The following is a 13,037-nucleotide window of genomic DNA, read 5'->3' on the forward strand; positions in this document are numbered from 1 at the left end:
TCGCAACCCATATTTAAAATGTTTGTGGTATGCAACAAGCACGCAGGTGATAGCAGATATACGGAAAGTAAATTCGGAAATTTTGAATACCGAGTTGCGTTTGTTTTCTCGTGTGTCACAATCAGCCAGTATCGAAAACAAAACTGTCCTCGTCCCAGCCAACTCAAAGAAACCATTGATATCTGCTTTACAATTCTTCCTGATTTTTGACATTTTTTTTATTTAATTGCATCGTCATGTGTACAAAAACGAAAAAAAATTGGTTCCGAATTATCACCTCGGTGAAAATTAATTCAAAATAAAAAGTGAAATATGTTGTATATGAACCACCATAGTTTTGGCTACTCAATTTAAATATTAATTCTCATTTCCCCAAAAATCGTTAGCAATTTAGAAAAAAATTCTGTAGTAAACCTTCTAATATACAATTCGCAAAACGTTGTGATATATTTTAATTTTGGCTAATCAAAGGAAATGTTGGATCGCAAAAAGACTAGTATGAATAACAAACTCCGATGCTTTAATTGAACATTGGAAGTCATTCAAAATATTTCTTCATAGATCTATTTTGAATAATAAATAGCATTTGAAACTACAAGTCAAATTTATAGTGTGAAATTAACACAAAAATAAATTAAGAAAATTTCGGGAATTTTTAGTAGTTAGTTTATAGAATACTTAGTTGGGTGGTATTTGCGAACATCGGTCACATACTGTGGTTCGTATACGACATCATTTATTTTTTTCATTTTGAATTAAAAAACTGGAATATAATTATAAAAAATAATTTTGAAGTAAAAACTTGTATGAATAAACCCGGGTGAATATTAATTTTTCCCCCTGAAAATTCAAGTTTTTAATTCGAAATTATACATTATTGAATTATCACCCGGGTGAAAATTAATTTCCACCCAAGTGAAAATACAAGTTTTTGATTAAAAATTCTAGAATGTTCACCCGGTTGGGTTTTTAATTCAAATTCTGGAATTTTCACTGAGTTGATATTAATTTTCACTTGGATGAAAATACAAGTTTTTAATTCAAAATTATTTTTTATAATTATATTCCANCTTTTTAAATTCAAAATGGAAAAAATAAATGATGTCGTATACGAACCACCGTAGTCACATAATAATAACCAATTTTCTCCAGTACCGATTTGCGTGTGTGTTACTTGCTGAACTTACGAGTTACCTTTGTAACTTCATGACTTATGAGTTGCGTACCTGTTGCGATCGTGTTACTCTCGTAGCGTCCCTGTTGCTTTAAGATTGATCGCAGTCATTCTCAGAGAAAATTTAACATGAACAAAATCTCGAACTTTCCCTGCCTATATCTGCGATCACCTCCGTGCTTGTTGCGTTCTTTAAACTCATAAAACGTATTAATTCCATGTAAGTTGCGATTGGAATTTATGATATTTTGTATTCGCAACCATACGCAATAGATGATCGCTTTGGTGTAAGAGCAACTATAGGTTAAAAATTTACAAAAATGTCGATCACCTTTGCGTTTGGTGCGTATACAAATATGTACTACACACAACATACGGTATGCTTTAAAGTGGCCCTAAAATCATATCGATCACCACAGTTCCTTACGGGTGTGATTAAGAATAGCTGTCATATACTTCGAACGCAACTCATGATCACTTTCATTATTCGCAACCATACTCAACTGGTCATCATTATGATGTGAGGTCCCTTTGAGGAAGCAAATAGATCTCGTGCTGGAAGAAGACCAATTTTCTTACCTCCATATCAGTAGACTTCTTCTTTGCTGAGCAACCAACTATGAGTAAAGATCTGCTTAGGGAACGTATTTTTATACAGTCATTTAGGGGGAAAAATTTTCCTTCTGGCATAAAAAATCTTAAATTGTCTTTATGATTTTAATAAAGAATAACTTCGCTTCTAGGAATATGACTATGCCCTAGTTAACACATAAAACATCTAACTTATACGATCTTTATCTTACAAATTAGCTTTAGTGTTGATCTGTCTACTGTTAATCTGGGGTAAAATTTCATAACCTTCTTTACATTCATATTACTCACTAATCAATGAATAACACACCAGTCTACTGTTGATCTGGGGTAACATTTCATAACCTTCTTTACATTCATATTACTCACTAATCAGTGAATAACTCACCAGTCTTCTGTTGATCTGGGTTAACATTCATACCCATCTTTACATTCATATTACTCACTAATCAGTGAATAACTCACCACTCTTCTGTTGATCTGGGGTAACATTTCTTAACCTTCTTTACATTCATTTTACTCACTTATCAGTCAATAACTCACCACTCTTCTGTTGATCTGGGGTAACATTTCTCAACCTTCTTTACATTCATATTACTCAATAATCAGTGAATAACTCACCAGTCTACTGTTGATCTGGGGTAACATTTCTCAACCTTCTTTACATTCATATTACTTACTAATCAGTGAATAACTCACCAGTCTACTGTTGATCTGGGGTAACATTTCTCAACCTTCTTTACATTCATATTACTTACTAATCAGTGAATAACTCACCAGTCTACTGTTGATCTGGGGTAACATTTCTTAGCCTTCTTTACATCCATATTACTCAATAATCAGTGAATAACTCACCAGTCTACTGTTGATCTGGAGTAACATTTCTCAACCTTCTTTACATTCATATTACTCACTAATCAGTGAATAACTCACCAGTCTACTGTTGATCTGGGGTAACATTTCTCAACCTTCTTTACATTCATATTACTTACTAATCAGTGAATAACTCACCAGTCTACTGTTGATCTGGGGTAACATTTCTTAGCCTTCTTTACATCCATATTACTCAATAATCAGTGAATAACTCACCAGTCTACTGTTGATCTGGAGTAACATTTCTCAACCTTCTTTACATTCATATTACTCACTAATCAGTGAATAACTCACTAGTCTACTGTTGATCTGGGGTAACATTTCATAACTTTCTTTACATTTTACTCACTAATCAGTGAATAACACACCAATCTTCTGTTGATCTGGGGTAACATTTCATAACCTTCTTTACATTCATACTCATATTGGCCAGGCTTTTGTGCAAGGAGGTTTTTGAAAAAAGTTTTAGAATTTTAGATTTCGTGATTTATCAAAACAGGAGATGACAAATAAATTAGTGATTTATCTAGATCGAATTCCAGTCGTCTGATTATTCTATTGAAATTGTGAAGTTTATAAATCATTGTTTTTAACCTGTTGTTGACCCCGTCAGCCCGAAAACGATGTATCCACATATGAAAAGTGTAACTAGAATTGGATAGCAGGCACTGTCTCGGGTAGAACAGAGTAGAAAATGCTGCAAATTATTCTCCGAGTACTCATGAGATGCTGTATATTTTACATGTCCCTGTGGTTGAATGGTCTGCAAAAAACTTTATTTCGTTCACAGTGAGACTCTAAAATGCCTTGTGGGTTTAGATGTTTATTACATGAGACAGTGACAGTGTTGATTTGATCTGGCTTATTACTTTCAAATTCGATCTTCAAGCGGCCAGCGATAAAAGATGAAATTTTTAATCGTTGTGATTAAAGCTAGTATCTATTTTACTATCAGCCTATAAAATTTATTATTAGTCGAAGGATTCTCTACTCCGGAGGCACGTGATTTTTCAGGAGTATTAGTATCTAGTACTAGTCCTTGAGCCTAATAAGTCAGAAATGGGCAAAACATGAACGAAATTGGGTTGACAAAGTTGGGAATTTGACATATTTGGACTCTATGACTTAACCTATATTCATGAAAATTGTCAAAAACTATTTCCTAAACTAAGGCAGATATTTGAGTTCTATTTTTTTCTGAGATGCTCAGATAATCCATGTGCATGTTGCCTGCTAATTTCAGCCTTGTAGCTTTGTAACTTTCCAGACAAAAAAAGTATTTGTGTTTGAGCCCATTGTGCAAACAACAACGTTTGAAAACCTAACGATTTTAAAGTTTCACAGTTTCAAAAAGATGTTCTTGCTTTGTACTTGGGGCTTAATTAGTAGGAAATGGGCCAAATTTATTGGTTGTTCAGAATGTCGGGTCGTGGAAAGAACGGTGGTTCGAACGCACCGAACAGCTTCCATTGAACCTTGTGCGCAACTTCTGACACTTCCGCCTTCTGGGTGAAGGTCAGTATTCATCAAGCACGTTTCCACTCAACATCGTCATGTATAGATTTTTAACTCATTCTGTATCGTCTTCCATCGAATAAATGTGGAGTTTTAGTTTGTTATTTTTATATCCACACATCGCCTGAACATTGGTTATTTGGCAAAGTTGGGTATTTGTTATAATTTGGCCCAATGGCCAAATATATACGGTTATAAATGAAGGAACCACAGATTTGTAACAGAATACTAGGCCTCGGTGGCAATGGGAGTAAATATATCATGCTTCCCTTAAAAAATCTAAAAAAAAACCCGATCAATTCAATTACTGCAATTAAACACCATACACCATAGCCCCTCCAGGTATATAACCAATGTCACCCCCCCCCCCCCCCCGCCCCGCCCCGACCCCGAATGTTGTTGGTACGTTGTTCTTGACTGTTGAAAATAGACTCTTTTATTTCGAAATACCCGGTATATTACATGTATAAATGATTATGCGGTGACTCATCTTTAATAGTAGGGCATTTGTTGTTAAAAAAAAAAATATGTCCTTCTAAATTATCAAGGATGGTGATTAACCCATATCGATTAAGATAGATAGATAGATTGAAGCTGTTTTAATATTAGACCAATGTTGGTATATCGATCAAACAAAGAAAAAACTGCAATAAAACGGCAATAAACTATAAAGAGTCTAAGTTATGTATTTTTGGCCTAAAGGATCTTCTTAATTCTTGGCGCCTTAATCAAATATAAGTTAAAGGCAGTATACTTAGTTTTAATTAATAAAACTTAAATTATTCGTGAAAAGATTTCTAAAATATTTCTTTTACATCCTCGGTTCCAAACATGGGGTGTTTTCACTTCCTGGGGGTGTGTGGTCAACTGGTGTAGGAGAAGAGTTTATTTTGAATCGAGAGAGAGCCTCACATCAAAACATGCTGGAATTGTGGATGAAACAAATTTTTGGGGATGTGAAAGGTCCAGGTGATTGCTCCAGGGGTGTGAAGACTGAGAAAGGTTGGGAACCACTGTCTTACATCTACCTTCTACTTGATCAACCAAAAAAAAAGGAGAGGGGGGGGAGAAAAACGGAGATGATATTGGGTCTTATAGCGGTTGGCGTTTATTTTGATTAAATCCGTACAATAGGTTCTCCAACCCCAACTACCTACATAACGACTCTACATAAACCTTTTAATAGCTTTGCGTCCTAGGAATTTACGGCAATAATCCTTAGGTTAAATCTAGATGGGTATATGTGTTTTTATTCATTTGGGTACCTAATTTTTCCAAACTTGCTTAATGAATCAGGCTCTCTTTAAAGGGACAGTTTCGCCATCCAATCGAAATCTTAGTCTCACAAACGGGATTTTTTTTCGCTAAGCTAATCAGTAATAGTTTTTACAGCCCACTGTCGAATTTGAGCCTTCAAATACATGTGTGTCCAGAATTATCCGTGTTTGAAAGTTAAAAGGACGACTCGCCTTTTTCGCGAGACTCCATAATATAGAAAAATAAAGTGAAGAAAGTGAAATATTTGATTTAGGTATTTTTGAATGAATTATACTACTATTATATACTATTATTTCTAGTAAGTACTTCTGAAGACTACAAGTTACATGTATTCAAGACCCAAATCCCAAAATTACGAAGGGTTCCTCATTGTGCCATTCCCAATAATAGTGGTTGGTCAAAGTCCGAAACCAATTGAAAAAGATTCATACTGTATAGTAAAACACGGCTTTAACCATCTTTCGAAACCATTTTCATGGCTTCTGTTGTATATATTTTTTCCAGGCGAGACGCAAGTCCTTTTACGATAGTTAGATCTGTTTTAAAATATCCATGGAAAGGCGAGTCCATATCAGCTACTATATAACATAACATTGATATGGATATAACTGTAATGATACACATGGATAACTCCATTCGATATGATTGTCCAGATACCAATAATATACCAAGAAATGTAAAATAACCCAATGTCTCTAAAAACGCCCACCTGTAAAGACAAAACACAAAAATACATATACTTTGTTTCCATATATCAACTTTTATGACAGACTTGCCTCGAGAAACAGTTATTTTTGTCTATAAAGACAATTATCCCCTGCAGATCATATCTTTTATGAGAACAGGAAAGTGAAGCCCAAAGATGCTCCACTTTTTGGTTCGCTACCCTACAATTCGTCATTGTTATCAAGAAACGGGTCCGAGGCGCGGTAATTAGGTCACCGGAAATTCGGTCACCGGAAATTCGGTCACCGGAAATTTGGTTACAGTAAAAAGGTCACAAGATAATAAGATAAAAAAAATGGTGGAGAAGATAGACTTTGAAAACGGTCACTTTTGCAACGACTGTGACCGGGTGACATTATAATTGTTCTTGTTATCATTGACGTGGTAGAAAAAAAATATTATCAAATAAAAAAAATATTACCTTGTGACTGTATTACTGGGACCAAATTACCGTGTGACCTTATAACTGTGACCAAATTACCGTGTGACCGTATGACTGTGACTAAATTACCGTCTGACCTTATAACTGAGACCAAATTACCGCCTGACCTTATGACTGTGACCAAATTACCGTCTGACCGTATGACTGTGACCAAATTACCGCCTGACCTTATACTTGTGACCAAATAACCGTCTGACCTTTTCATGTGACCTAATTACCTACATTCACGGGTTGGCCCAGATTTGGACCCTCTACTTTTGTTAGATAGGTAAAAGTAAATAGTTTCGATTAATTTTCCATTATTTTTATGAGAATTGGAATAGCAGCTCAATATAGTACTGTTAATCTTAGAACGATAAAAATATTTATTTTGTATGTTTACATTGAAAAGAAACACATTTCTCTCTTAGAGATTATCCTATGTAAAAACATATTTTGAAGACATAATGCTAATGTTTATATTTTGAACTTTATTTTTAACTGTTTTATTTGTTCAGACAATAGGATTCCTTTTCACAATATTAGACATCAATGGTATATCGCCCATAGCGTACCGGTCAACCTTCAAATAATCAATTTATATGTAAACCGTATACTAAATGAAACGGATATATTCTTACAATTCTTCTCTTAATCGACTAGGGTACAAATATACTTATATTCTACCTCACGGCAAGTTCTATTAAACTTTTCAATTAAACTTCTGAATTTTATAAATCGTTTAAGTGAATTATTAGAGAACAATATACCATTAAGTTTATTACGTGGATATTAAAATGAATGCTTAATAACTATTGACTTTTCGTTTTCGTATTTATTGAACAGAAGGCCTAATAATAGGTTCACTATTTGTTAATTACAAAGTTGTGTACGAGAAATATGTACAAACACTTTGCTAATGATTATTATTTCTAGATCAATCGATATCCGTGATTGCCATGAACAGCATCCCTAAATTGTATGAAATATAATAATAATTCAGATCCAAAGAACTTAAAAGACCACTTTGGTACGAATGTTGATTGTCGATGAAGTAATTAACGTCATAAGTCTCATCTTCATGACATGCTTTGATATTTGAAAACAGCATATAAATGATTCTTTTGTATAAATAGAATATCTAGATTTATTCTTGTCAACTTCCGATTGTAAAGATCATTAAGTGCGGATGGAGTGAGGTTGAAGAGGCATGTTTGAGGTTGAGGTTGGATGAAAACGAGGGTGAGATTGAGGGTGTGAATGGAGTGAGGATGACAGCGAGATCGCTGTCGAGGATGTATGTAAGATCAAGGAAGTGAAGATGAAAACGAGGATGAGATTGCGGATGTGAATGGATTGAGGATGACAGTGAGATCGCTGTCGAGGGTGTATGTAAGATCAAGAAAGTGAGGATGAAAACGATGATGAGATTGGGGATGTGAATGGAGTGAAGATGACAGTGAGATCGCTGTCTTGGATGTAGGTGATGACATGAATAAGGTTGAAAGGAGATTGAGTAAGTGAGGATGGAAGTGAGGTTATGGATGAGATTGAGGATGTGAATTCCTTGAGGATGACAGTGAGATTGTATGCGAGAATGTAGGTGATGACATGAATGAGGTTGAAAGGAGATTTTGTAAGTGAGGTTATGGGTGAGATTGAGGATGTTAATTCATTGAGGATGGCAGTGAGATTGTGGGCGAAGATGTAGGTGAAGTATGAATGTGAAAGGAGAGTGAAGAAGGGGGGATGGAAGTGAGTTTATGTATGTGATGGGGTGTGGTTTTATTTATTTATTTTTTGCTTATATATATGATATTTAGCTATCCATTTCTTTCGTCATCCGCTATAACTGAGAACGGACTGAAATTGATGGCAGTCTAACCTACCACGGAGAAGAACCAGTCGTCGGATTTGGTTTCTGAAAAGGGATTCAGATTGTGATTTGACATTTTTCAATGTCAAGATTACTTACTGAAGAAAATTGATTCTTTGTTTACTTGGAGCTTTAGAACCAACAGTAAATGGTGTATCAGTGATAATTTTAACTACGGATTTTCTTACACTGGTATTGAATGCTGGTGACCAGCCCAAGCTATCTTTACTAATCAGACATATAATATCCATCAAATCTGTAAAAATAATGCAATTTATAAACATCTTAAACAATACCATCAACTCGATCCAGCAAGCCAAATTATTTCAGGAAATGATTAACTCGCGACATTTCAATAAATGGACATTTCAATGGATACATTTTTTGAAATCACTCACGTGATACATTTCATTAAACCACCCACTTAATGATACATTTCAAGAAAGCAGTCAATAGAATCATTTCAGCAAACCAGCCATTTGATATATTTCACGAAACCGGCCATTTCGTGCATTTGATACAAGTGACGTGATACATTTCGTGAAACCAGCCATTTGATACATTTCACGAAACCATCCATTTGATACATTTCACGAAACCAGTCACTTCATACATTTGACGTGATACATTTCATGAAAACCAGTCACTTAAAACATTTCAATCGATACATTGTGTGAAACCACCCACTTGAAACCAGACACACACTCACCAAATCCTCTCACACATTTCCAAAGCACTAAATGAGGTACCTGCTAAGATTGCTTAGGAAGAAGGTCAACGTTAAAAATTTGAATCTCACCTGTGTGTCCTGATGGTAGATCTTTGTCCTGAATGTATAATATAAACTTGACCATTTCATTTTTGATCAAATGAAACATCTGCAACTTGATAGTTATAGTTGAAAGAGTCATTTTTGACGTCATAGTGAGCAGACGATGCAGTCGATCCACTTCTTGGCTGATATACATGTCAGTTGATTGCTGTTTGGCCATCACTTGCTGGAAGGCAAAACCAAACGATATGGCATACACCATACCAGCAGGGACTAAGAAACAGGCGATTCCATCGTTGATGTTAGGTGTGGTATCGTATAAATCATCTGGCCAGAATAGTTTTATGATTGGTACGTGTAAGAACAGGGTCAGAGGACAGAAAGCCAGAGATAGGAAGGCTGGAAGAGATATCTTTATTAGCTCCCATGGCGTATTGACGAATAATTCTAATGATTCTAAAACTGATCTATCAAAATTAGAAAGAAGGGGCCATGATTTTTGACCGCCTGTGAAGACTTTAACATCCAGTCGCCAAGAATCAATGGTGTGTTGATCATCTATTTTAGGCATTCTCCAGCACCATCCTCTTTTACTATTTATTATTAAGACTACCAAGCCTGCAAAACAAAAGAATCATATCTACTTGGTTTATCCACAGAGGAAGTGAATGCCGGAAATTCGGAATCATTTGACCTGGTTATATTTTCGTCTCAAAACTTCATCACCCAGGACTACACACTTTTTAAGAAATTCTCGGCATGAATTGTACCGCCCATAATGTTTCTGGTATGAAAGTTCAAAGTTTATGCAAATTTGAAGCCAACTATCGTGGCTATAGGCGACCGTGGTTGGAACTATTGTTATTCAGTCCATACACCTGTTGATTATGGGTTAACTATGCATAAAAACAATATAACAGTACAATATACAGTAAAGAAGTAATTCTAACACTTCAAAAGTATTTTGTTCAAAAACCCTTTTATCTATACACGTCCTATAAAATAAATGGTGGCTTTTTTGTATCGTGTCACAATTTACTAGTTCGTTGTACAAGATGTGGATAAGACTATTTGCGAATGCTGCACGATATTAAGCGTTAATAAAAATATTAAACTTAAGGAGATAAAAACTTACCCACTATTGCTCCAAACAAACATGCCAATGGTGGAAACAAAATTTCGAAGTTACTAGGTTTAAAATCCTTGAGTGAAGGGTTTGATGAATTGGTTTCCATCTTACCATTTACCATTAAAAATAGCGCAGGTACTGACTGGTTGTACGGATTGTCTGTCACGATCATGAACGCAAAATAAATGCTTGGAAACTGAATGTTCTTCCAAACACCAGTAATCACAAACTGGAGATGAAATTTTCTTCACAGCCAGACTCTGATGATATACATATTCTTTCCTTGACTGAAAGCAGAAACTACTTAATGTCGTTGCAAAGCCGGAAACTGAGTATGTAAATAACTGAATATCCTTTCACAGTCATAAATTAAGAATGTCTATGTTCTGTAAATGTTCTCCCACAGCAAAAACAACTCAAAAGAATGTTAACGTATTTTCACAGCCAAAATCTGAAAAAGTAAATGATATTTCACATTCAAAAATGAGAATGTAAATGATCTTCCATATTCAAAAACTGAGAATGTAAATGATCTTCCATATTCAAAAACTGAAAATGTAAATGATCTCCCACATTCAAAAACTGAAAATGTAAACGATCTTCCACATTCAAAAACTGAAAATGTAAATGATCTTCCACATTCAAAAATTGAGAATGTAAATGATCTTCCACAGCCAGAAATTGAGAATGAAAATAATCTTCCACATTCAAAAACTGAGAATGTAAATGATCTTCCACATTCAAAAACCAAAAATATAAATGATCTTCCACTGAAAATGTAAATAATCTTCCACATTCAAAAACTGAAAATATAAATGATCTTCCACATTCAAAAACTGAGAATGTAAATGATCTTCCACATTCAAAAACTGAGATTGTAAAATGATCTTCCACATTCAAAAACTGAGAATGTAAATGATCTTCCACATTCAAAAATTGAGAATGTAAATGATCTTCCACAGCCAGAAATTGAGAATGTAAATGATCTTCCACAGCAAGAAATATAGAATGCCAATATATTTTCACACAATCTGTGATTATTTTTCTAAAACTGAGAATTTAAAAAATGGCCATCTTGCTGCCCTTTCCAAATTTTCAGTTTGAGATCTGAAATTACCCTGTCGTGAACTGTAATGGTTTTACTAGCACAAAAATATTTCTCTTGGATTACACCTGTCCCAGTATACTATCCTTACAAAGCTAGACACCGTGAAAAAAAAACCTACTTCAAGATATACTACAAGACGATAAGAAGTGGATATTCCACTATATTATTACGTATTCGTAAAAACTTTAAATAACTAATATTTTAGTCATTTGTGTCTTCAAAGTGCATACACCAAAATCATCCTAAACTGTAAGCAAAACTCGAACGATGATGCTATCTGCACGATTGTGTTTTTACCAGATGATCGCGTGTGGTTTATGATAGAATCAATGGACCTCGCCTCAATGGAGATACAACTTTTTTGATGGAATAATATGTAAACAGAGAACAACAGTAAGTTATTGAGAAATATTTACATTGATTTTAAGGAGACATAAGGGACAGACATAGCAACTATAATGTTTCTAACTAGTAAGTTCATTGTGTTATGGTATCAATAAGCCAGCCAAGTTTTATAGGTAGTAATTTCCTGCTGATTTGTGGTTGATTTTCGAGATTTAACATGGAAACAGATGACAAATGAATTAGTGTCCGTATACCCTCTAGACAAGATCTATTACAAACCTGGTATTATATCTGTGATGGAGTTACACTCCGAATCTGATAAGACGTCAGCAATAATAAATATTATTCTGGTAGCTTTACAAAAATGGTTTGAACCCAGCCCCCCGAATTTGTACCAGCACTTTATTTTTAACGAACCTAGGGGTATGAATGTTTATAGGTGTTTGCCCCTGTTTGTGTCAGAATGTGTCAAATCAATTCTAGTTTTCTAACAATTTCAGTGAAAAAAATTGTTATATCATAAACAAAAATCTTTTTTTTTATACGCCCTCTTGGAAATGTGGACGTATATTGCCGTCGCCCCTGTCCGGCGGTCGGTCCGTCCGTCCGTTAACATTTCTTAGATGCGATAAAGGCTATAGTTGTTATCCGATCTCATTGAAACTTGGTCTGCATATATTGATGAGATCTCGGTCAAGTTCAAATTTGTTATTAATCGTGTGAACGGTTTCAGGGTAATTGCCCTTGACTTAGTATAACCGCGTCAAATTTGGCTTGTAGGCACAATAGAGGCTACAGTTTTTATTTGATCTTGATGAAACTTGATATGCATGTATGTATTGATGAGATCTCAGTCAAGTTCAAACTTTGTAATAATCAGATGAACGGTTTATAAGTTGTTGCCCTTGATTTAGAAAAAAGTGTCAAATTTGCCTTGTAGGCACGATAGAGACTTCATAAAACTTGGTATGCATGTATTTATCGATGAGATCTCGGTCAAGTTCAAAATTGGTAATATTCGGATGAACAGTTTGAGAGTTATTACCCTTGTGTGTACAGCGATGAGACATTGTTCGTGTTTGAATTTGATGATAATTTTATTAACTGTTTCAGGTTTTTGTCTTGACATATAGATGATTTTAAGATTTATTTGAAAATTCATTATTAAGCCACAAAAATTGTTATCATGTCTGACAGCTGGTAGTGGTCGTATGTTACCTTGCCTGGCA

At 34.7% G+C, this 13,037-nt stretch overlaps 2 protein-coding genes across 2 annotated transcripts in view; both read right to left on the bottom strand.

The window, feature by feature from the left end:
* Positions 1 to 2,190, bottom strand: part of LOTGIDRAFT_162112 (hypothetical protein) — a gene marked incomplete at both ends in the record, with an annotated part of 12,734 nt that extends 10,544 nt beyond the window's left edge. The window contains one exon of the mRNA XM_009058046.1: positions 2,154 to 2,190. Coding sequence (XP_009056294.1) covers positions 2,154 to 2,190 — 37 coding nt within the window. The remainder of the gene's footprint in view (positions 1 to 2,153) is intronic.
* A 3,691-nt stretch (positions 2,191 to 5,881) lies between these two features.
* LOTGIDRAFT_162113 (hypothetical protein) lies at positions 5,882 to 10,461 on the bottom strand (the record flags this gene model as incomplete). Its single annotated transcript, XM_009058047.1, has 4 exons — positions 5,882 to 6,140; positions 8,554 to 8,710; positions 9,254 to 9,844; positions 10,362 to 10,461. 4 exons carry the CDS (start codon positions 10,459 to 10,461, stop codon positions 5,882 to 5,884), a joined length of 1,107 nt encoding a protein of 368 aa, XP_009056295.1.
* Positions 10,462 to 13,037: the final 2,576 nt, after the last annotated feature.

Source organism: Lottia gigantea (assembly GCF_000327385.1).
Source record: "Lottia gigantea unplaced genomic scaffold LOTGIsca_32, whole genome shotgun sequence".
NCBI classification, from domain to species: Eukaryota; Metazoa; Mollusca; class Gastropoda; family Lottiidae; genus Lottia; species Lottia gigantea.